The sequence below is a fragment of the Agelaius phoeniceus genome, chromosome 10 (genome assembly GCF_051311805.1).
Source record: "Agelaius phoeniceus isolate bAgePho1 chromosome 10, bAgePho1.hap1, whole genome shotgun sequence".
NCBI classification, from domain to species: Eukaryota; Metazoa; Chordata; class Aves; order Passeriformes; family Icteridae; genus Agelaius; species Agelaius phoeniceus.
Window position 1 is genome coordinate 25,461,839 of NC_135274.1, and position 22,760 is coordinate 25,484,598.

The window sequence follows — 22,760 nt, forward strand, 5'->3', positions numbered from 1 at the left end:
TCTATGAAGGGACTGAATGTAAGGTGTAGGGGAGAGAGCGATTCAGGGGTCAACTTTCGGCTCCGTGAGGGGAGTGAATGCCAAGCGTAGCGAGCGGAAGGATTAAACTGTAAACTGCCGGCTTCACGAGGGGAGCCAAGGGAAAGCGCAGTTGGGGGAAGGATTAAAATATTAACTTTGGTCCCTTCCCGGCAGCAGCGCAGGCGCGGGAAGCGCCCGTCCCGCCGCCCCTCCCCTCAGCCCCTCAGCGCCCAAGATGGCGGCGGCGCTGAGGCGGCCCCTCCTTCCCTCCCCGCGCCCGCGCTGCGTCACCGCTCCCGCCCTCTCCCTCTCCGCCGCCATTGGCCGCGGGGCGCGCGGGGCGCAGCCAATGGGCGGCGGCGCCCAGAGCGAGGCTGGCCCCGCTCCCCCCTCCCAGCCTCGCTCGCCCCGTCCCTTCCCCCGCTCGGCGGCACCGGCGCGTTCGGGCCGCCGGGACCGGCCCGGGCCCGCTCCGAACCGCCCGCTCCGGGCCCCGCTCCTGCCCGCCGCACCGCGCCCGGCCCCGCTCCGGGCCCCCACACCCGGCCCCGCAGCGGCGCCCCCTCGCCCCGGCCCTTCCCGGCTCGCCGAGGCCGAGAGCGGGCCCGCCGGGCCCCCGGCGCGCTCGGGCCCGGGCGGAGGCGGAGGGGCCGCGCTCCTCGCTGGCCGCCCCCGCCATGGCCGACAACGAGAAGCTGGACAACCAGCGCCTCAAGAACTTCAAGAACAAAGGCCGCGACCTGGAGGTGAGCGCGGCGGGGCCCGGCCGCGGCCCAGCCCGCCCTGAGCCGCGGGGAGGCGGGAGCGGCGCTGCCGGGCGGGGAGGGAGGGCAGGCCGGGCAGGGAGGGAGGAAGGAGCCGCCGAGGCCGCGCTGCGGGCCGGGCGCGGCCGGGCCTGGGCCCGGGCCCGGGGGCTCCCGGCGAGGGGCAGCGGCCGGGCCCGCCCGGGTCGCTCCGGGGCTCCGCGGCCCCTCGGGCCCGGCAGCGGCCGCAGCTCCTCCCGGGCGGCCGCGCCCGCCGGGGCTCGGCCCGGCCCTGGCCCAGCGGCCCCGGTGCGGCGTGCGCTCGGCGGAATTGCTGCAGGAACGATCCCTCCGAGCGGCCCCTAAAAGCCTGAGTCAGGATTAGGGCCCGGTTGGGTGTTCTGCTGCGTGTCTCCAGGATACTTAATGAAATAAATAACGCCCTAACTTTCATAGCAAGATTATTTTTTTAAAACACTTTCTATCTCTCTCTCTTTTTTTAAATTTTTTTTAATATTTCTTGTTTTCTGTTCAGATAGTTGAGAAGCCGTTTTGGCTCGTAGCACAGAGCCCCTGAACTTTTTGGTGGTTCAATTATTTGAGCTGCGAAGGTGCTTCCTAAACACAGCAGGATACATAATTAACTTGGGGTTTCCTTAGGAAATTAGTCGAATTTTAAAACTAGGTGTCAATGCTCACCTTTGAACACTCAGCCAGGAGTGCTGGTTGGAGCTTAAAATTGTCTGCTCAGGGTTCTCGACAAGAATTTTGGTGTTCTCGTGGATGCTTTTTACTGGCCTCAAAGTGTCCCTCGTGTTTTCCGTAATATTCCAGTCCTATATGTGAAGACATTACAATGTTTCAAAAGTAAAAAACTCCTTTATGTTCCCTGTATTAATTTAAACATCAGCCAAGTTTCCCAGAAGTCTGTAACACCTGGCTTTTTAACCTGTCCGGTGAGATTGATAAAACAGCTTATTACTCAGTTATGTCCAAACTTTTGGCAAAAATATTGGGAGTGGGAATAATTAATTGCTCTGTTTGCTGGCAGGGTTGTGAGGTAACCCCTTGCCTTAGATACTAATTTATTTTAATATAAATTGTTGTGACCACTGAATAGGCAGTTATAGGAAGGCATCTTCAGGACTGCACACAGAATGTGCCATTGCAGTGAAAAATGGGGTTCCTGAGCAGGCACAGGCTGGAATTCAGGTGCTTTGGTGCAGCACTGTAGGGGAAAAGGGCTGAAGCAGGGAAGGTTCAAGATGGACACGCAGGTAACACCACGTGGGAGTGTGTCAGAAGCTCTTCAGTCATTTTGTTTTATTTGCTGCAGCACTGAAATGCCTTTTTCCACAGCCCAAACCCACTGCTGGGCCGTGTTAAATTTTAGAGAGTGACATTTATCCAGCAAATCCTGGAGCACATGCCTGCTCCCTAAAATAACCACGGTTATAGCAGGGCTATTTTTCATACAATAGCTCAGCTCTGGCTGTCCCTGCTGCTCACTAAGTGCTTACACATCACACTGGTCAGGCTGGGGGAGCTGCTGGTGCCCACTCCCAGCCAGCCTCCAAAATCCAGCTTGCAGGGCTGCTTGGGCTCAAAGTTGTGTATTTATTTGGCAGAGGAAGCCAACATTTGATCTTTATCTCCTTCACTCCTCCCCCTTTTGATCTGCACTGAAATTCTTGTTGGCCCTGGGTTGTTTTTACAAAGCCATTGTTTTTTCAAAATTTTCCATGACAGTTTTACCCCTAGAGAAATGAGAAATCACCCTAATTTTGGTGGGTGCCAAATGGAGAGATTTCTAGAGGTTATGAAAGGTTGCCATGTTGTGAATTGCAAACTTCCTACAAATGTTATCTCTTAATTCCATGTGCTCACATCAGTCCATTGACAGTTACAGTTCCTGTCACATTGTCCTTGCCTTCCAGGTTTTACATATTCACAGGAAGTTCTTGCATTTCTGACCAAAAGCAGGGAATTTCCTACATTTTATCCCCTGAAGTACAAAACATTTACTCACCTTTTTGGATATTTGGTTTCTTTCTCCCAATATGCTTCTAAAAACACAAATTCTGGCCTGGAAAAAAGAGTGGGGGGAGGAAAAAAAGAAAACAACCCCCAACACAAGCACCTGTTTTGCATCAGATGTGTGACAAAATTCCCTCATATGCTCAAGTCTTGGGCAAACATTTCCTGCACGGGCACGTTGTAAATAATTGCTGCCATGTGTTTGGAGATGCCAGATTGCTGGTGACACTGGGAATTGAGGCATTCCCTGGGAGCAGGAATCTCCAGGAAATCCTTGTCCTGTCCCTGCTTTCTGCTCCTGCCCAAAGGAGCACATGGTGTGACAAAGTTTGGAATAGAGGGAGAGCAGTAATTTGGAGCTGAGGCAGCTCTGAGGGGAATTGAAGATTTCAGTGCTTGCAACGGTTTTTTTTAGGGTCTTCAAGATTTTAGAGCTGTGGGGGGAAAATAGAATTGGTTCAGCACCAAGAGGAGCCTTGCAAACTGCAGAAGTGGCCACAGTTTTTAACCTCCAACCCCAAAGCCTGACTTGGAGAAGGGTTTATCTGGGCTCTGGTATTAAATTATGCAAATACTGGTGCATTAGGGAGCAGGATAAGGTGACTTTTTTCATCTTGTCTTCAGTGAGGAACAGGTTTTGCTTGGGCTTTTTTTTTTCCCTTGGATGAGAAAGGCTGAGCTGGTTTTTGCTGGTTCTTGTGGGGATGGCTGTGCTGACACCCACCCAAGCTTTGTTTTTAATGGTGGTACCACAGATCTTGGAATTAAACCCCAGATCTTCACTGTACAGAGCCCAGAGAAGTCCAAATTGATCACTGTGACTGTGCTGGATTGTTATGGACAAATTGAGTTTAAATAATGCCTTTTTAGTCCTGCATTGAGGGATCTTGATTTGGGAAGGTTTGCAGAGTTTTGGGCTGTTTTATTCGCTTCATTTTCTTTCACCTGGTGATTGAACATTTCATTTTCTCTTGGTGATTGTTGCCTGCTGCAGCACTGCAATCTGACTGACATTTAGAGGGTTTTTTTTTTTAATGAAATAAAAAAATATTTCCTGCATTTTATTTCTCTGGAAATCTTGGAAGAATCTGCTGAATGTTTCCTGCCCTGCCTCACCTGTGTGAGATGAAGGATTGCTTGAACAGTGCCAGCACAGCAGAGGTGTTAAACAGAGATTCCTGCTCTGCAATTGAGAGATGCATGAAGGGAAATGATGATAATTCTGTGATGCAGAGCACTTCAAAACTAATTTTGGAGCAGCCATTGCATCAAGATGCTTGAAGATCAGTAATGTCAGGATTTTAAGAGCTGCCAGCATCGTTCAGTGGACTTCAAAAATACCAATATTTTTTGAGAACACCAAGGAAGCTCCAGGGGAGTGAAGGAAAGGTGGTGGTGTGAGATATATTGAATATTGCAGGTACTTTGAAGCTTTTCAGCCCTTTCTGGATCCCACACAAAATAGTCTGCTTGGGATTAAATATGGAAGAACTGAAGGAGAGCAGGAATTTCACTCAGTGAGATAAAAATAGGCTCCTTTAAGCTGACTTGGAGTTCTGTGGTGAAGCTCATCCATCTTGTCACTTTGAAATGATACTGAGATATTTGTTTAAGGCATTTTCTCTGCCATGCACAGCTTCTCCAGGAAAAATGGGCCTGGTGGCACATGTAATGTCATATTGATTTTTATTTTTTTATCTGGAGCTCAGACTCCCATTTCCATTCTGAAGTTGCTGAGATGTGACCTCTGGGGGTATCTTGGGTTGGCTTTATGATCCCACAGCATTTTCAGCAGTGGTCTCCAGAGCAGATTTCATTGCTGCACTTTGGAATTGAGATGGGATTTGTATAGGAGGGGGTAATGGATGGAGGGGGGCCTGAATCACTGACTGTAACTGGGGAAAACCAGTCTGTTCTCAGCTGTCTATTCCCTGTGGGGTGTGCTTTGTTTTTATTTGGAGTCCCAGACCACACTGGTGCTGGTAGCAACTTCCTGGGAAGCAAGGAAGGAAGGAAGGAAGGATGGCACAAGCAGCTCATTCTTGATTTACAATAACTGTTGACTCTGCAGTTCCCCAGCAGAAACAACGTGCCCTTGGAAACCATTCCCTGGGATGAGAGCAGCAGCCAGAGTTCTACAGTTCCTCCTGTGCTGTCAGAGCTCCCTGCTGGAAGTGGAGACATGGAGTGGAACATTTTGGAACAGCAAAAAAGCCCCACCCCAGCCAGGAGTGAGCACAGGCTGAGCTCCTGATCCCTTCAGGGAGGGGATCCCATTCCAGGGTCCCCCATTCCAGGTCTCCCCTTCCAGGTCTCCCATTCCAAGGTTCCCCATTCCAGGGCTCCCCATTCCAGGGTTCCCCCTTCCAGGGCTCCCCATTCCAGGGTTGCCCATTCCAGGGCTCCCCATTCCAGGATTCCCATTCCAGGGTTCCCCCTTCCAGGGTCGCCCATTCCAGGGTCCCCCATTCCAGGGCTCCCCATTCCAGGGTTCCCCATTCCAGGGTTCCCCATTCCAGGGTTCCCCATTCCAGGGTTCCCCATTCCAGCGCTCCCATTCCAGGGCTCCCATTCCAGGGTCCCCCATTCCGGGGCTCCCCATTCCAGGGCTCCCCCTTCCAGGGCTCCCCATTCCAGGGTTCCCCCTTCCAGGGTCGCCCATTCCAGGGTCCCCCATTCCAGGTCCCCCATTCCAGGTCTCCCATTCCAGGTCTCCCCTTCCAGGTCCCCCATTCCAGGGCTCCCCATTCCGGGGCTCCCCATTCCGGGGCTCCCCATTCCAGGGTCCCCCATTCCAGGGTCCCCCATTCCGGGGCTCCCCATTCCAGGGCTCCCATTCCAGGGCTCCCATTCCAGGGCTCCCCATTCCAGGGTTCCCCATTCCAGGTCTCCCCTTCCAGGTCTCCCCTTCCAGGGCTCCCCCTTCCAGGGTCGCCCATTCCAGGGCTCCCCATTCCGGGGCTCCCCATTCCGGGCTCCCATTCCAGGCTCCCCATTCCAGGCTCCCGTTCCAGGTGTGTTTTTAGGCAAGGCTGGTGCATCCCAGCTCCTTGAAAACCCCCAGAATGTCCCAGGATCCTGCAGGCATCACTACCAGGAGATTTTAGTGATAAGCTGAAGGGCTCAGTCATGACTAATGGTCAGAAATAGCCCTTATGATAAATCTGAAGCTAAATATAATTGAAAAAAGGAGGATGGAGGGGTGGCCATGGCAGGCCGACAGAAATAGATCGGATCATTTGATTTTTGATGTAGCAAACGACAAACAGGATCCAGTGCCTGGGACAGCCACGTGCATTCCTGGCAGAGTGGGGCACGTTTCTCAGCTGGAGCCCTTGCCAGGCCCCTCTGAGCTGGGCTGGGCTGGTCCCAGGGGTTTCCTGTGGTGCTGGGAGCTGATTCATGGGGCTCAGATGTCCCCCGGAGCCAGGACACCACCACCCCTCATCTCTGCCCTGTGAGCTGCACGAGCCCAGCTGGGCTCTGCTTGGCATTTCACTCTCTCCAGGCTCTTCCTTCTCCAGCTGGGCTGGTGGCACTGGGGATCCCGTGGCAGAGCTGCCTTCAGCTCTCATTTGTTGTGCTCTTCCTCCTCCTCCTCAGAGGATGAGCAGTGCCAGGCTGACCTGGAACTCTTCAGTCAACAGACTCTGTGTACACAGAGTGATTTTAGTGGGGGCAGGCTTTGGGAAATGGTGCTTCAGAGTGACTTCAGTGCTGGCTTGTCTTTCATGTGGAGGCTTTTGAGATTGCAAGGTGTGCAGGCAGGAATTCAGCCAGGCCTGTCAGCTCCTGGCAGGAGGGGGAGCATCCTCCCTGTCCCACCAGAGGATCCTTTACAGTCCCATCACCTGCAGGCAGGAATTTTTAAGGAAAGAATTTTCTAAATGATACAGACTTTTCTAAATGATACATCTGAGGCTTTTTTTGTATTGTAACATTTGTTCTGGTCCCACTCAGTTGTGTCTGTGTCAGCAGCAGCTTTGCTGTGAGCAGCAGTGTCAGCCCTGGGGTCTGGAAGAGTCACCCCTCTCCCAGGCAAATTTTGGGTGGCAATGCTGATTTTGCTGGCCTGTGCTTTGGGAAGGTGTTAAAGGCCTGTGAGATCATCAGGGGCGTGGTGCAGTTCTGCAATCTGATCATCAGAGGCTTTCCTCACATTATTTATTATTATTATTATTATTTATATTATTATTATCTTGGATGTGCCAGATCAGTGGAGTTTGGAGAAACTCCCCTGAGAGCCTGGAGTGCCTAAGGCAGGTGGAAGCTGCAGCACCTTTGCAAAGCCTGGCAGTGCTGGGTGGGATCCAGCAGTGGCTCAGCCTCTCCTGGAGCTCAGAGGAGCATCCCTGGGGTGATTCCTGCCTTCCCTCTGCTCTCCAGAGCTGCCTCCATTGCCCTGGGGGATCCCAGCTGTGGGACATCACCACTCCCTTGAGGATCTGCCAGGCCTTTACCACCTTCCCAAAGCACAGGGCAGAAAATCAGCACTGCCCCCCAGAATCACCCTTAGGCTTGGAGTGCTGATTTTGGGAGAGGGGTGGCTCTTCCCAGACCCCAGACCTGGCACTGCTGCTCCCAGCAAAGCTGCTGCTGACACAGACAGAGCTGAGTGGGACCACAACAAATATCCCAACAAGAAAGAGGCCTCAGCTCCCCTCTCTGGCTGCCCCAGGCTGCTGCAGCTGCCCCTGGCCCTTTGCCCTTGGCAGAGCAGGCAGCTCTCCCTGGGGGAGCGTGGATTTTCCCCTCTGCCCCCAGAGCTGCAGGAACCAGCCCTGCTTTGCCACTTTTTCCTCTCCTTACCCTTTTTCTCTGGGGAGCTGCAGTGTTGTTCTCAGCTGAAATTGGATTTGATCAACTGCACCTTCTTTTTGATAAGAATAAGGAAGAAAAATGCTTTAAAAGTGAGCTTTTAATGTTTATCTTCAGATCTCCTTGCTGTTCAGGAGGTTCCTTTTCCCAGGGACTTCCAGCTTTCCCTGGGCTTGTCACAATAAAAATGGAATTGTTTGGAATTTTGCTGTTCTCATTCGCTGCAGAGTTCAAAGTGTTCAAATAAAATCACTCCAGCCTGATTTATTTCTGTTTTCACTGCAGTAACACAAGCAGCAATAAACCAATTTATGTATATTTACAATTGTTGTTTTACCCTGAGCACTGTCAATGGCAGCTGTAGAGAAAATGACAAAAAATTCTGCTCTTGGAATGTCAAAGGGTCTAATTTATAAATAACAGTTCTGGAACTCAGCTTTGCTTGCAGGTCTCTTAATATGAGCTTCTTTATAAAGTTATTTTCCTGTTGGATTGCCATGGTCCTTTTAGTGCTTTTGGTGCTGTTTTGTGCATGACTCCTCTCCATCTTGCCCTTTGAAAAATGTGCTTTCATTCCTAATTCCTTTTTTCCTCAACTTGAAGACTTAGGAGAATGTTTTAGTATGAAATAACAGAAATATTGCAGTTATTTCTATTTCCTGTAGGATCTCTACTTTTATAATGAAAATTAAACCCTGTGTGTAAAAGTTTTATTTAAAATACATGAACTGAAATAGTTGTACAAGAACTTTTTAAATTTCTCTAAATGCAGATGATTTTTATCTTTATGTTTTTCAGACTATGAGAAGACAAAGAAATGAAGTTGTCGTGGAGTTGAGAAAGGTGAGGCAACCCCGATTATTCTTTTATTTTATACAATTATTCTCACCAAATGGGATTTTACTTTGTTGTTACTCTGATAAAATGGAAGAGTTTTCAGTAAAGACTCAAAAGTTCTGAAGTTATGGGAGTTCCACAACTTTTGTGCTGAAAACCAGGAGTTTATTTTTAACCTAATTTAGGGATGACTCCTTGCACTTCTAGAGGTTTTTAAAGATTTGGTTTTTCCTTTATAAATCAGCTGTTCCTGCTCATCTGCAGGCAGAAAAATATTTCCTTACAATTAAGTGTGGAAGAGTGTGAAGGTAAAACTGAAATTGTTGGAAAAAAGGAATCACAAGTGGAATTATTTTTCATCTGAGCTGAACAGAAAAGCTGTGGGAATTGCTGTGTCCTGTTAGAAATGATGAGAAATAAACTGGAATGTTGGTGTGCACGTGAAATGTCCAGCACCAGTTGGATGCAGGATTTTTTAGGAAGAATTCCCAAATTGTGCTTCTCTGGGCAGTGCTTTTCAGCTGGTTTTGGAACATTTCAGTGTCAGTGGTGGTGTGGTTATGATTGTTTGAGACAGAACCCCCCACTCCCCCTAAATCCAAGTTTTAAAGGAATTCCACCATTTTTCTCTTGAAGAACAAAAGAGATGAGCATCTCCTAAAGAGAAGGAATGTTCCCCATGAAGATATCTGTGAGGATTCTGATATTGATGGGGACTTCAGAGTGGTAAGAGTTAACTTGCAATAATTTCTTCTTTTTGCATCCTTAAAGACATTTGGAATTTCTGACTGCTTCTTGTCTCTGTTTTCCAGCAAAATACTTCTTTGGAGGCAATAGTACAGGTAAAAACTGTTACATTGTTTGAATATTCTTCATGGCAGGATGACAGATGTGTGAGAAATGTATTTTCTCTTCTTTTAGAATGCTTCAAGTGACAACCAGGGTATTCAGTTAAGTGCTGTGCAGGCAGCAAGGTAAGAACACACTTTCCTCAAATATCCTGGTTTTATTTTTATTTTTATTTGATCGTGCTCTTCATGTCAGAAAATGTGTTCCAGCTTAACTGAAATGGTATTAATGAAGTGATTTTTAAAAGGAAAATAGAACTTTGAAGAAACCAGAATACACAGACCTTTTAAGTAGTGTGGATTTCCTTTACATGTAAATACCTGCATTTCTTTTGGTGATGCTTCTCACAGAGCAAAATGCACACTTTAAAGGACTGTAAAAGCTTTGGCTTTGAGTGCAGAAAGAGCTGAGTGTCTCCTTTTGTAGGAGTTGGAGCTGAACAACTCTCATCTTTTATTTTCCTGGCTGGTGATAAACTTCCAGAGGGGAGAAAGCATGGAATGAAATGGATAGAATGGCTTTGCTTTAGCAGTGGCTCAATAATTTCACTTTGGGGGGTTATTTTCAATTAAAGAGGAGGAAACAAATCCTGTGGGAGGAGGGGGGAAACCCTTGGGAAGGAATTCCCAGCCCAGCAGGAGCAGTTTGGTCATTGGGACTCCATTGGAGATCCCAAACTCAACCACAGGGAGCCTTGCCTGCCCAGCTCCAGTGACAGCACTGATCCCTTTTTGAGGGGAAGCTTGGATTGCACAATCCCCTGCTCCTTTCCAGGCAGGATTTGTCAGTAATTTGGTTTTTTGTCCATTTTCCTGCAGGAAGCTGCTGTCCAGTGACCGCAACCCACCCATCGACGACCTAATCAAATCAGGAATATTACCCATCCTAGTGCACTGTCTTGAAAGAGATGACAAGTGAGTAGTGCCAAAACTCCAACTACTGCCCCTGCTGCCCCAGTCCCTGCAGTTCAGCTGTGTGCCCCAGATGTGGGTGCTAACACCGGTGCTTTTTCCTTGTCTGCAGTCCTTCCTTGCAGTTTGAAGCTGCGTGGGCCCTGACGAACATCGCCTCTGGAACCTCGGAGCAAACCCAGGCTGTAGTTCAATCCAGTGAGTCCTGCAGGGGGGATCTGCTGCCACCCACACCTGGGCTCTGGTTGGGGTCAGCTTGGCAGTCAGGGCCCCCAAGGAGCTGTGCCAGGTGTTCACCTCACACTCCTGGCTTTGCCTTCGTTTCCTCAGGGTTTACACCCACTTGGGGTTCCTAATGGTGAGCAGCAGCTGGAAACTCAAAATATCTTAGCAGAGTTGGTACCTGCTGGCTTCCAGCTTTCAAACTTGGGAAAAAAAACTGCAAAAAACTTGGAATCAAACCAAACAAGCCCTCTGAAAAGCTCCCTGTTGTGAAGAGAGGAGAATATTCACAGGCCAGAGGGTGCCTGACACTGAACTCTTCCAAAATGAAGTTGAATTACAATTCCTGTCCTTCCTCTGCTGGGGCATGTGAAACGTGGGAAGGAATTGTGGCTGGAATCTGAGCTACCAGGCAAAGCAAACTTTGCTCTGGACTCCAGGCATGTCCTGGAGCAGAGCTTCTGTTGCTAAATCAGAACCAAGTGGGCAGGGCTTTAATTGAGTGGAGAACCAGAGCTTCTTGAAGAATCAGAGATGCAGTGAAATGAGTTTTTCCTAACATTTAAGGAAGAAAAATGCACCAACATTATGTTGGCTGCAAGATCAGTTGCTTCTGTTTTTGCAAACTTGGTGTTGAGAGCCTGTGAACTTTGATATAATTTGATTTTCACTCTTACAGGATGTACCTTTGGTAATACTTTTATCTTTTTCTCCATCCTCTTCCTTCCCCAGTTGCAACCTTAGTTTTCTTTGGGAAATCCAATGAATAGATAATCTATCCCACCCCTGATGTAGAATACTTTAAATCTAATTTATGAATTATTTGATCACTTTTTCAGTGATTTCTGTAGGTCTCTATTGCACTCTGTTAGTCAATTTAATAGCTGTGATATATTAAGTTATTATTTATTTCAATTTAAAATGATTTTTTGTAATTTTTCCATAAGAATTTATTAATCTGCTTGCTGGAGATGTTTTTTCTCCTTAAAAACTGTAAATACCTTCATTTAGCAGGGAATAAGAATCCTGCTGATCAGTTGTTTCTCTGTTAAACATATGATTTACATTAAGAAAAAAATCCAACTAAAAATTTCAAATTTCTCTTGAAATTTATGAAATAAATGGGTTCCTTACAGACTGGGCTGTTATGTAAGCAAGCACCTCAGTGCTGGGGGAGAATAAAACAGAATTAATTATGTAAATGTGGATTTCTTTCCTGCCCTCTTCCCACATTCCCTCTCCTTAATTCCCACTCCATTCCTGCTTATTCTCCAGTTGCTTCCTTGGAGTTTGGTCTCTGTTGTTCCTTTGCACTTGGGGCTGCTGCATAACTTAGCAGAGAATTTCTGAATTCAATAAATGGAGCTAAATTTGGACCCTGACAAGCTTCAGTAAACTTGAGGCTTGCAAACAAATTAAATGTCAGGGCTTTAATATTCTCAAGTGCAGGCTCTGTAAGGATGTGCAGCAAAGGAGGAATCATTGCAGTGTTTTATTTCAGTATCACCTGGGAAATGAGTGAAGCTTTCACCAGCTCTTAACAGGAAAATCAAGTCTCATGTGAGAGTTTGTGCTCTTTGGGGATGCATTTTTAACCATTTCCCTGGGTTATTTTTGTACCTTTCAGATGCTGTGCCGCTTTTCCTGAGACTGCTGCATTCACCTCATCAAAATGTCTGTGAGCAAGCAGTGTGGGCTTTAGGAAATATCATAGGTGGGTCTCCCTCCTGCCAGCACCACCCCCTGGGGGCGTTTATTATTATTATTATTATTATTATTATTATTATTATTATTATTATTATTATTATTATTATTATTATTATTATTATTATTATTAATAATAATAATAATAATAATAATAATAATAATAATAATAATAATAATTTATTAATTGTATTAATCGTATTAATTTTATTATTTATTATTATTATATTATTATTTATTATTTTATTATTATTTTATTATTTAATTATTGTAACTCCTGCCACCATCAACTTCTGGGCATGTTTTATTATTGTTACTCCTTGCCACCACCACCACCCTCTGGGGATGTTTTATTATTGTTTGGAAATTTTGTCAAGGAATTTTCAGGAATATTTTGGGTTCTCACAGTTCTTGGTGGTCTGGTGTTTGTCTGCCACCCCTTTCCCTTACCCAGCACTGTAAATCTGTAAATGATGGTGAAATCTCTAAATGAAGGGATGGATGTTTGCTGGTAAAATCTGTAAATGCTGGGACGTTTTCTGGTAAAATCTCTAAATTTTAACAGAATAGAAATCTGTAAATGATGGGATGTTTTCTGGTAAAATCTCAAAATTTTAACAGAATAGAAATCTGTAAATGCTGGGATGTTTTCTGGTAAAATCTCAAAATTTTAACAGAATAGAAATCTGTAAATGATGGGATAGATATTTTCTGGTAAAATCTGCAAATGCTGGGATATTTTCTGATAAAATCTGTAAATGCTGGGATGGTTTCTGATAAAATCTGTAAATGCTGGGATGGTTTCTGGCAAAATCTCCAAATTTTAACAGAGTACAAATCTGTAAACAAGCTAGATGCTTGCTGATAAAATCTGTAAGCAATGGGATATTTTCTGATAAAATCTGTAAATGCTGGGATGTTTTCTGTTAAAATCTGTAAATGCTGGGATGTTTTCTGAAAAAATCTGTAAATGCAGGGACATTTTCTGGTAAAATCTCTAAATTTTAACAGAGTACAAATCTGTAAACAAGACAGATGCTTGCTGTTAAAATCTTAAGCAATGGGATGGATGTTTGCTGTTAAAATCTGTAAATGCTGGGATGGTTTCTGGCAAAATCTCCAAATTTTAACAGAGTACAAATCTGTAAACAAGACAGATGTTTGCTGATAAATTCTGTAAATGCTGGGATATTTTCTGATAAAATCTGTAAATGCAGGGACGTTTTCTGGTAAAATCTCCAAATTTTAACAGAGTACAAATCTGTAAACAAGATAGATGCTTGCTGATAAAATCTGTAACTGCTGGGATGTTTTCTGATAAAATCTGTAAATGCAGGGACGTTTTCTGGTAAAATCTCTAAATTTTAACAGAATAGAAATCTGTAAATGCTGGGATATTTTCTGATAAAATCTGTAAATGCTGGGATGGTTTCTGATAAAATCTGTAAATGCAGGGATGTTTTCTGGTAAAATCTCTGAATTTTAACAGAATAGAAATCTGTAAATGCTGGGATATTTTCTGATAAAATCTGTAAATGCAGGGACATTTTCTGGTAAAATCTCTAAATTTTAACAGAGTACAAATCTGTAAACAAGACAGATGCTTGCTGTTAAAATCTTAAGCAGTGGGATGGATGTTTGCTGTTAAACTCTGCATCTGCTGGGATGGTTTGTGTTCCAAGCCCTGCTTGTGCCCCACAGGTGACGGACCCCAGTGTAGAGATTACGTCATTAGCCTTGGAGTAGTGAAGCCGCTGCTGTCCTTCATCAGCCCCTCCATCCCCATCACCTTCCTCAGGAACGTCACCTGGGTGATGGTGAACCTGTGCCGCCACAAGGACCCCCCTCCGCCCATGGAGACCATCCAGGAGGTGCTGCAGGGCGGGAGGGCTCTGCAGGGGCTGGCCTGGCCTTGCTCTGCCTCCAGGCTAACCCTGCGTGTTTGTTTCCCCCTCAGATCCTGCCAGCGCTCTGTGTTCTGATTCACCACACGGATGTAAATGTGAGTGACCCCTCCCAGAGCCACGTGCAGCTTCTGCTCTGGGTTTGCAGCTGAAATGTAAAATCAAGGGGAAATCTGGGGTGTTCCCTTTGATTGGGACAAGCTGCTGTGGATATCTATTAACTGCTTCTTTTGAAATACTGATGTTATTTTTAAATAGTGATTTTTTCCCCTAGTATTCCTGTCTTTGCAAGTGTTTATTTGCATGTACTTTCCCTGCACTTATGACTGAAACTGCTTTCTATTTTTATTTCTGTGAGCATTCATTCACAAAGAAATACAGAATTTTTTTTGCCTAGAACTTTAATTTTTAATGAAAATCAGTGTGAATGAAAGAAAAACCAGTGTCTGCTGCACATGTCAAATGTCAGGGTTAGCTGTAACTTCTGAGGTTAAATTTCATTAAATATGACAATTTCATTAAATATGAAATTGTCATTTAAAAGTGAAGTAAATGAGCAAAACTTCATTGAAATTATGGAATGAGTCAGCTTTTTGTCTGAACATAAATCAGAATTTAAGATTAACTCTTTGCTTCATAAAGAAGTTGTAGCTGAGTTAATGGCATCAGTGCTCTGCAAAAAATATGTCTGTATTAACTTTACAATTCCTGTAGTAATTGTGTGATTTAATTTCTTGTCTCTAAGGAGGGGAAATTAAATTTATTAGAGTTTCTAAAATTCCTGTATTGGTGAGCCAGTCACGAACTGTCAGCTGGAGCAGCACTCACTCAATATTTTTGCCAGCTGTCATTTGAAACATTGACATTTCCTGCTGCTGAGACTGGCTTTGCTGCATGTGAATGCTCCCAGATATTAACTCAGATTATTGTCAGTGCACCCAACCGTGCCTGGTTTGGCTCGGTGTGTGTGCTGCTGCCAGAGCTGCTGTTGTGTCCTGGCAGATCCTGGTGGACACAGTCTGGGCACTGTCCTATCTGACGGACGCTGGCAACGAGCAGATCCAGATGGTGATAGACTCTGGCATTGTCCCTCACCTGGTTCCTCTCCTCAGCCACCAGGAAGTCAAAGTCCAGGTGAGTTTGGCTCGCACAGAGCAGGTGACCCCAAAATGTCAGAGAACCCTTCCTTTCTAGAACTCACATTGAATGTAATAAATATTTTTCCCTGTGTGCTGCAGCATTTGCATATAAACCCTTTCTATCTGCTGCAGAGGGTGTTTAGAGAGGAAATGTTTTGGTTTTGGTTTTGTTTCCAGACGGCTGCGCTGAGGGCTGTGGGGAACATCGTCACCGGCACCGATGAGCAGACACAGGTGGTTCTCAACTGTGAGGCTCTCTCACATTTCCCAGCACTTCTGACACATCCCAAAGAAAAAATTAATAAGGTGAGCAACACCAGAGATTTGTACCTGATGGAGAAATTTTACATTTGGCTGAGCTGGGCTTCCACATTGCATAGTGCCATAAAGATGTGAGTAATGGACTCCTTCCACCAGTTTGTGGCAAATGTCAGCAAATACTGATTTTTTTTGTTTCTGGAAATGAATATCCATAGGGAAGGAATTGAATTAATGTCCATAGGGAAGGACAGGAATGTCAGTGTTTGTAGGAAATCAAAGCTTTCTCTTGTCAGTCTGGCTGTTGACTTGTGTAGGAGCTCTCAGTACCTGGAGTGTCCCCTTAAGGCTTGCCCTGGCTCTCTCAGAGGTGATGACACAGAGACAGTTGGGTGGGTGTGTGTGATGGGTGTGTGTGGGAAGGGTGGGGGCTGTGTGTGCTGTGTGGGGGCTCTCGTGGGGGCACTGATGGCAGTGCTGAGCCAGGAGTGCATCTGAGGCGTGTTGGGCACCGCGGGCCCCTCTGCAACACTGCCTGTGATTAAAGGCCCAGGAAAGCCCACCAGGAGAGCCCCAGGCAGCCCAAATGTCTCCAGGGTCACCAGTGATCCTGTGCTCTGATCTCAGAGAGCCAGGGCTGAGCACTGCTGAAGCTTCTTCTGAAATTCTCAGCTCAAAAGTTCTTATTCAAGGAGGCTGAGAAGGGAATTGAATGGTGGAGGATTTCTAGGAAGGGAGAAGTCTATCAGCTGTGGGATTTTAAAAGGTTGCTACTCTGAATATACTTAAAATTGTATTTAAAGCTGTTACTTGTTGATTAAAGTTGAGATTCCCTCTGTAAAAGGGGGGTGAGGGCTGGGAGTTTAACTCAGGGAGGGGCTGCTGGGGAAGGGATCTGTTCTTGCTTTGCCTGGCAGGAGAGTCCTTGTGGACAGAATGAGCATAAAGGGTCACAAACTTCAGAGCATTGTTAAAAATCAAGAGTTGAATTCATAGCGCTGCGTTCTCCTGAAGCTCAGGAGGGTCAGTGGGAAGGAGGTCAGGAACTGTCATGTGTGGAGTGAGGATTCTGTCACTGAGAGCTGCTCATTGCAGTGCTGGGAGCAATCAGAGGGGCTCATTTGGCATTTCCTGTCTCCAAATAATTGCTCCTTTTAATTTGAAGTATTTGGTTGAAGCTGGTAACAGCCTGAGGAGTCTTGTGGAGCCTCCTGAGGTGAGATTGTCCCTTTGGTTTGTCTCAGCAAGAATTCAGCTCTGCCCAGTCAAGCTGATCAGTGCTTGGTTGTGTTCAAGGTTGGCCAGTTGCAGTGGACATAAAGGATGGAGAATCCTTCTGTGAGTTAATTCCTGGTGTTTTATTTTGCAGGAAGCAGTGTGGTTCCTATCTAACATCACTGCAGGAAACCAGCAGCAAGTTCAGGCAGTAATAGATGCAAACCTTGTTCCAATGATAATCCATCTTCTAGATAAGGTCAGATCCCAAGCATTGGTGCTTCAAATCCTGCTTTGCTTTCCAGCTCCTGGTGTCTTTTAAAAAGTGATTTCCCAAACCACTCTGTGCTGCCAAGGATCTGCTGTGGCAGAGGGAAGGAACAGCAAAAGCATCTGGGAATTCCTTAAGGGAAGGGACAAATAACCCAGAGCTGCTCACAGATAGCTCTGCAAATGCCAATTTATTGATCTGGGAGAAAAGATTGAAGACTTTCCATGTAACCCCAGCCCCGAGGTGCTGCAGCGTGCAGGGCCTTATCAGAGCTGCCATGGGCTCAGCTGCAGATGTGCCAGCTGCTGATAAGGGCTGCAGAGTGCAGGGCTGCAGCTCCTCTTTGCCTTGCTGTAAACAACCTTCCCTTTTCCCCTTTCCCCTTCCCCTTTCCCCTTCCCTTTTCCCCTTCCCTTTTCCCCTTCCCTTTTCCCCTTCCCTTTTCCCCTTCCCTTTTCCCCTTCCCTTTTCCCCTTCCCTTTTCCCCTTCCCTTTTCCCCTTCCCTTTTCCCCTTCCCTTTTCCCCTTCCCTTTTCCCCTTCCCTTTTCCCCTTCCCTTTTCCCCTTCCCTTTTCCCCTTCCCTTTTCCCCTTCCCTTTTCCCCTTCCCTTTTCCCCTTCCCTTTTCCCCTTCCCTTTTCCCCTTCCCTTTTCCCCTTCCCTTTTCCCCTTCCCTTTTCCCCTTCCCTTTTCCCCTCCCCTTTTCCCCTCCCCTTTTCCCCTCCCCTTTTCCCCTCCCCTTTTCCCCTTTCCCCTGGCTGTAGGAGGGATGGACACACAGATACTCAGGACAGGATTTATTTGTTACCTCTCACTGAGCTGCTACAGTGACTCCTTGCAGAGGGACTGTAACAAACGCAGATTTGTGGGAATCCTGCCTGACACAAACCCTACAATGGCTGTTGTGTCTCTGCTTGTGCTTCCAGGGGGATTTTGGGACTCAGAAAGAAGCTGCTTGGGCAATAAGCAACTTAACAATCAGTGGGAGAAAAGACCAGGTGAGTGCAGCTTTGGGAAACTTCATTTCCTGTGGATGGGGTTGTGGATGTCCCTGTTCCCTCTCTGTTCAGGGCTTTCCCTTCTCCTCATGGGATTTAAGAGTGACCTCCCCTTGTGCTGGGGTGGCCTGGGGTCAGAGCATCCCTGATGATTTCAGTCGGGCTCTGATGGGATTCTCAAGCATTCCACATTTCTTTGTACCTTTTGCCCACCACCACAAGGATGTGACCATTGTAAGGACAGTAACCCATGAGTAGGGGATGCTCCAGTCCCTTGTAGGCCCAGAGTAGGAGATTTGTGGCAGGGTTGGGGTGGTGCTGTCACTCTTCAGAGGTGAGGCTCAAACTCCTTACCTGACACTGACACATTCACAGTATTTGCTCTGGGGTGTTGTAAATCTCCAATTATTTGCAGTTTAGCCCCCAAATGTTTCCCAGGAGGGGTTCCTGGGGTGGCCACTGCAGGTGCTCTGGGCTGGGTGGCTCTGACTCCTTGGGTTTGCCTGTGCTGCTGCCACGTTCCTGCTGTAACTCTTGGCTTTCCCCCCTCAGGTGGCTTACTTAATTCAACAAAATGTAATTCCTCCCTTCTGCAACTTGCTGACAGTAAAAGATGCACAAGTTGTGCAGGTGGTTCTGGATGGACTAAGTAATATATTAAAAATGGCTGAAGAGGAAGCAGAAACCATAGCCAACCTTATAGAAGAGTGTGGAGGTAGGAGGAGCAAGGGGTTCATGACTTCTCCAGGGGTTGCTGCTTTGGCATCCTGCTTGTGCTGGGTTTATTGCTGGCACAGATATTTTAAGCAAACCTGGTTTAAAGCACCTTTTTCATGCCTATCAGGTGAATATCCACAGCTTTTCCTAAATTCATGATCAAATGCAATGTGGAGGAGCGGGATAATGGCAGTAAAGTTCATGAGGTGCTGATTTTGTAACAGTCTGCATATTAGACAAATTAGTCTAATTAACAGGAACTAAATTAGTCAATGTGGGGGTGAGGTGCTTAACTTAATCATGCACAAGTCATGTCCAGGTGAACTTGGAATAAATAATTCTACATGCAGTGGTTGTGAAAATGTAATAACTTTAATTTCCTCATGGTTTTGAGACTTTCTCCATATTCTGTGTGGTTTAAGTTGACTGAAACTTTTCAGGGATGAAAGAACAGTGATATTAAACTTGGGCACAGGTAGAAAACTGTGGGATTTGTTAACAGGGAGTAGAATAATCCTTAAAATACCAAATCTATGTACTGAACTTCAGTGTTTATATGTATAAAATATATCTAAATATGCCAGGTGGGTGTAACAGCACTTTATTCATAACCAGATCATTCATAACTATTCCCAATGTACTTTTTAATTTCTTTGTTGGAAGTTGTTTGGCCTGAATTTGGTGTTCTGAGGTCTCTTGTGTGTTGGTTGCAGGCCTGGAGAAAATTGAACAGCTACAAAACCATGAAAATGAAGACATCTACAAACTGGCTTATGAGATCATTGACCAGTTCTTCTCCTCAGATGATGTGAGTGTGCAGCTCCTGCAGGGTGCTCGTGCTTTTCCTTTCCACATCTGCTGCAGGCAGAGGCAGCAGCCCCAGGGCTGGGCTCAGGGGACCTTGAGCCCTTGTGTGAACCTCCTGCACCTCCTGCCATTGCTGCTGAGGAGGCATCTAAAGGAGATCTGATGCCTAATTTAAGGCTCATCTCTAGGGATTAAAATCCCAGGCTGTGAATAGTTCCTGAGCTCTCAGCTTGACACTTCCCAGTTGATGCAGCTCCCTGCTGCCTCCAGGGCTGAGGCTGCTGCCTAAGAGCCAGAGCTGGAATATTTGAGTAATGCCAGGGGTGGAATGTGCTGATCAGGAGCCTTGTTCCCGTTTCAGAATGGACCATAAATCCAAGGCAGGGCTGATTTGTGTGCATTCCCAGTCAGGAGGGTCAAGGCAGAGGGCAAGGGCAGCCCTGGCAGTCTGTGCCATGCAGGGAGGGTTTCCTGCTGCCTCCAGCCCTGCAGAAATGGGCTCAGCTGCATTCATGGCCCCTTTGCACTTGGGAGGGATTTTTGTGCTGCATTTCACTTTGATGTGAGCAGTAGGAGCCAAGTCTTGTTTAGCAACTCAACTTTGGCATTTACAGCTGGACTTGGAATTTAATCCAACGTCAGTTTGGGCTTAGTCCTTCCTTGGCTTAGTGGTGCTGCTCTTCTCCTAAGAACTTGAGACAGTTTCTGATACTGCCAGAAGGTTTTCCAGGAGAGAAAATGGTATCAACAAGAGGCTTTGGGGTGCCATGTGGCACTCCCTGACCAATACAAGCTAAAACCTTTGGGTTTAAATCACTTCATTTTAGTGCTCTCACTCAGTGAGGGGAGGGATGGCAGGGCTGGATGCAGGGAGCTGAGGAGGGAGCTGCTTTGGGATTGTCCAGCTCCTGTGTGGGGAGGTTCTGTTGTGTCCCTGCTCACAATGTCCCCGTTGCATTCCAGATTGATGAAGATCCAAGCCTTGTTCCAGAAGCGATCCAAGGCGGAACATTTGGTTTCAATTCATCTGCCAATGTACCAGCAGAAGGGTTCCAGTTTTAGAGTGGTATTTTGGAAGTTTAGGTACAATGCAGCACTGAATAAAAAAAAAAAAAAGGTTTGATCCATCAATCTTGGCTCATGGGATCCGCTGCTGCATTAAATCGGGAAAGTAAATGTGAAGATTTCATTTGGAATCACAGAAAAGCCCAAATGAAGTCAAGATGGCGAGTGGGTGCGAGTGAGAATGAGTGGCAAAATGTAATGACAAACTTCACACTGAATGCTTCTTTAGATTGTTCAAAGCAAAAGGGCTCCAGGTCACAGATCTCCAGTGCCTGAGAAGGAACAGCGGCCTCCCGAGCAGCGGGGCCGCGTTCTCTCATCATCAGCCTCGTCAGCATCGGAGCCGGGGTGCGCAGAGCGCAGGGAGAGCAGCGCAGGCCTTGCTCTGCAGCCCCGTGTGGATGGAATGGCAGCGTGGGTGAGTGTCTGCAGCCCTGGCCCGGCGGCAGAGGCGTGCCTGTGATGTGTCTGTGAGCGTGCGAGCTTGAGTCGCCTCCAGGGGCTGAGAAACCTGAGATCATCCAATGAGTTCACAAGTGTCGACTTACACTGGACACACCGAGACCGGTTTAGCAGCAGACTCTGGTTTACTCCTGCAGCCTGTGTTTTCCTCTATTTTTTTTTGTTTTGTTTTATTTTAATTTTTTTCCCCTCTTCTTTTTTTTTTTTTTTCTTTCAGTTCTTTTTAATTTCTTTTTTCCTGTTACAGCTTCTTAGTTGTTTGTAAAGTCAGAATTTCAGGAAGGCTTCCCTGTGCATTTGCACCAGATGAATGTTTGATGTTATGAAAAGCTTTTCCATATCATCAAAACTAATTTGTAGATTTTTGCATGGAAAAAAAACCAAACAAAAAAAAAAAGAAAATCATCCATTTCCCTTCAAACTAGACTGTGTTGCAGTACACAAGTTGCCATAATAGTAGAAAGCAGTAAAAATGTGGTAATAAAAGCTCATCCTTTTCATTTTCAAAGATAACACGAAGACCTTTGCATGTGGTAATCTCCAGCATAGTTCATTTTTAGATTTCGTTGAGTCCTGTAACCAAAATGTTTCTGTTGTGGTAGGATACCGTGCTGTGTTTCAATGTTACTTGTTTTCAAACTTTGTTTTCTATGAAAATGATATGGAAACGTCTAAAAATGAAATTTGGTGCATATGTACTGCTGAATAAAGAGCGAAAAAAAGAGGTGTGAATAGATGTACAAATCAAGTCATGGTTTGAACACCTTTAATATGCCTAATCCAATTGTTTTAGACTCTTTTTATCTTAGATGTAGGCAGCCATGAACAATCTATTTTGAGCCACTTTAGAGAGAAAAAAAAAACAAAAAAACTTTGTATTTTTAAAACTTGCACAAAAAGGCTGCAAGTGTTTTTATAATTGGAGGAATGCCTCAGTTTTGAGGTCGTGCACACTAAATTCAAGGTGATGTTACAAATTTGTACAAACTGAACTCTTGATAAGGTGGCTCATTGTAGGAAATGCTGTGCCTTCCCCTTTGAGCACAAGTGTTGCATGAACAACAGTTTGCTATAATAAAACATCCCAGGTTAGCCACCATTAGCATCTATATCTACCTTGTGTTTTCAAATCAGCTGGTAATTCTGAAACACTGTAGAATGGATAAAGATTATTTTGTGATCATAACTCTTTGTTGGACTAGAGTATTTTTGCAGCATTCCTTGTCATCAGAAACATGGTTAAAAGTTTAAAACTAGAAGCAGCGGAAATCTAGCTTGTGAATTTATCCAAGTAGAGTGCAGGCTAGGCTGTCTTGGGGAAATAAACATTAAAACTTGCAACCCTGCTGCTCTGCCTCTTCCTTTATAGAATATTCACGTTTTTCAGCACGAAACACAGAGATTCTGTGAAGAAAGTGACTTTTAAAGGCTCTGGGTTGAGGTTTTTACCTGGTAAATGTTTGCCTGTTGCAGGTTGGAAGCGTGGAGTTATTTTGCTGTAAATGTTAAAAAAATAGCAGTTTTATTTCAGTTTTAGTTACCTCTGTATATTCACTGAGTAAATCATGGAATGTTTTCATGGAAAACGTAGGGAATGCATGGAGGAGGGAAATGAAATGCTTTTTATGGAAGTTGCAATGTTCCAAGGAAAATTCTACCCAGTAAATCATAATTTTCACCCTCAGACACCTTCGTGAGGGATGTTCCACAGAAAATGGAAAAAATTGTTTTCCAAACCTTTCTTGTTGGTAGGAAGAGAACAGATCTGTTTTTCTAAAATATC

The 22,760-nt window shown here is 45.8% G+C and overlaps 1 protein-coding gene and 1 non-coding gene across 7 annotated transcripts; both read left to right on the forward strand.

Annotated features, from left to right (window-relative positions):
- The first annotated feature begins 396 nt into the window (after window positions 1–396).
- Window positions 397–22,318, forward strand: KPNA4 (karyopherin subunit alpha 4). Of its 6 annotated transcripts, XM_054639771.2 has the most exons (18): window positions 400–767; window positions 8,418–8,462; window positions 9,093–9,182; window positions 9,269–9,298; window positions 9,378–9,430; window positions 10,124–10,219; window positions 10,329–10,414; window positions 12,066–12,152; window positions 13,844–14,013; window positions 14,100–14,144; window positions 15,049–15,180; window positions 15,363–15,491; window positions 16,609–16,659; window positions 16,813–16,917; window positions 17,855–17,926; window positions 18,479–18,641; window positions 19,357–19,451; window positions 20,414–22,318. In XM_054639771.2, the coding sequence occupies exons 1-18, from the start codon at window positions 699–701 to the stop codon at window positions 20,510–20,512; spliced, it is 1,617 nt and encodes a 538-aa protein (XP_054495746.1). In that variant the 5' UTR covers window positions 400–698; the 3' UTR covers window positions 20,513–22,318. The 6 variants fall into 6 exon arrangements, with proteins under 6 accessions (XP_054495749.1, XP_054495751.1, XP_054495752.1 ...); XM_054639774.2 differs by lacking the exon at window positions 18,479–18,641 and having other exon boundaries at window positions 397–767; XM_054639772.2 differs by lacking the exon at window positions 16,609–16,659 and having other exon boundaries at window positions 403–767.
- On the forward strand, window positions 15,809–16,069 carry LOC129124711 (small Cajal body-specific RNA 7). The gene has a single exon (XR_008534895.2).
- Window positions 22,319–22,760: the final 442 nt, after the last annotated feature.

What these genes read in the sequence shown, in the direction of transcription:
- KPNA4 (XM_054639771.2), top strand. Translation starts at nt 699, where the DNA reads ATGGCCGACAACGAGAAGCTGGACAACCAGCGCCTCAAGAACTTCAAG. An exon ending in TCAGTGGGAGAAAAGACCAG is followed by an intron (nt 17,927 to 18,478) that starts GTGAGTGCAGCT and finishes TTCCCCCCTCAG; the next exon opens with GTGGCTTACTTAATTCAACA. An exon ending in CCTTATAGAAGAGTGTGGAG is followed by an intron (nt 18,642 to 19,356) that starts GTAGGAGGAGCA and finishes TGTTGGTTGCAG; the next exon opens with GCCTGGAGAAAATTGAACAG.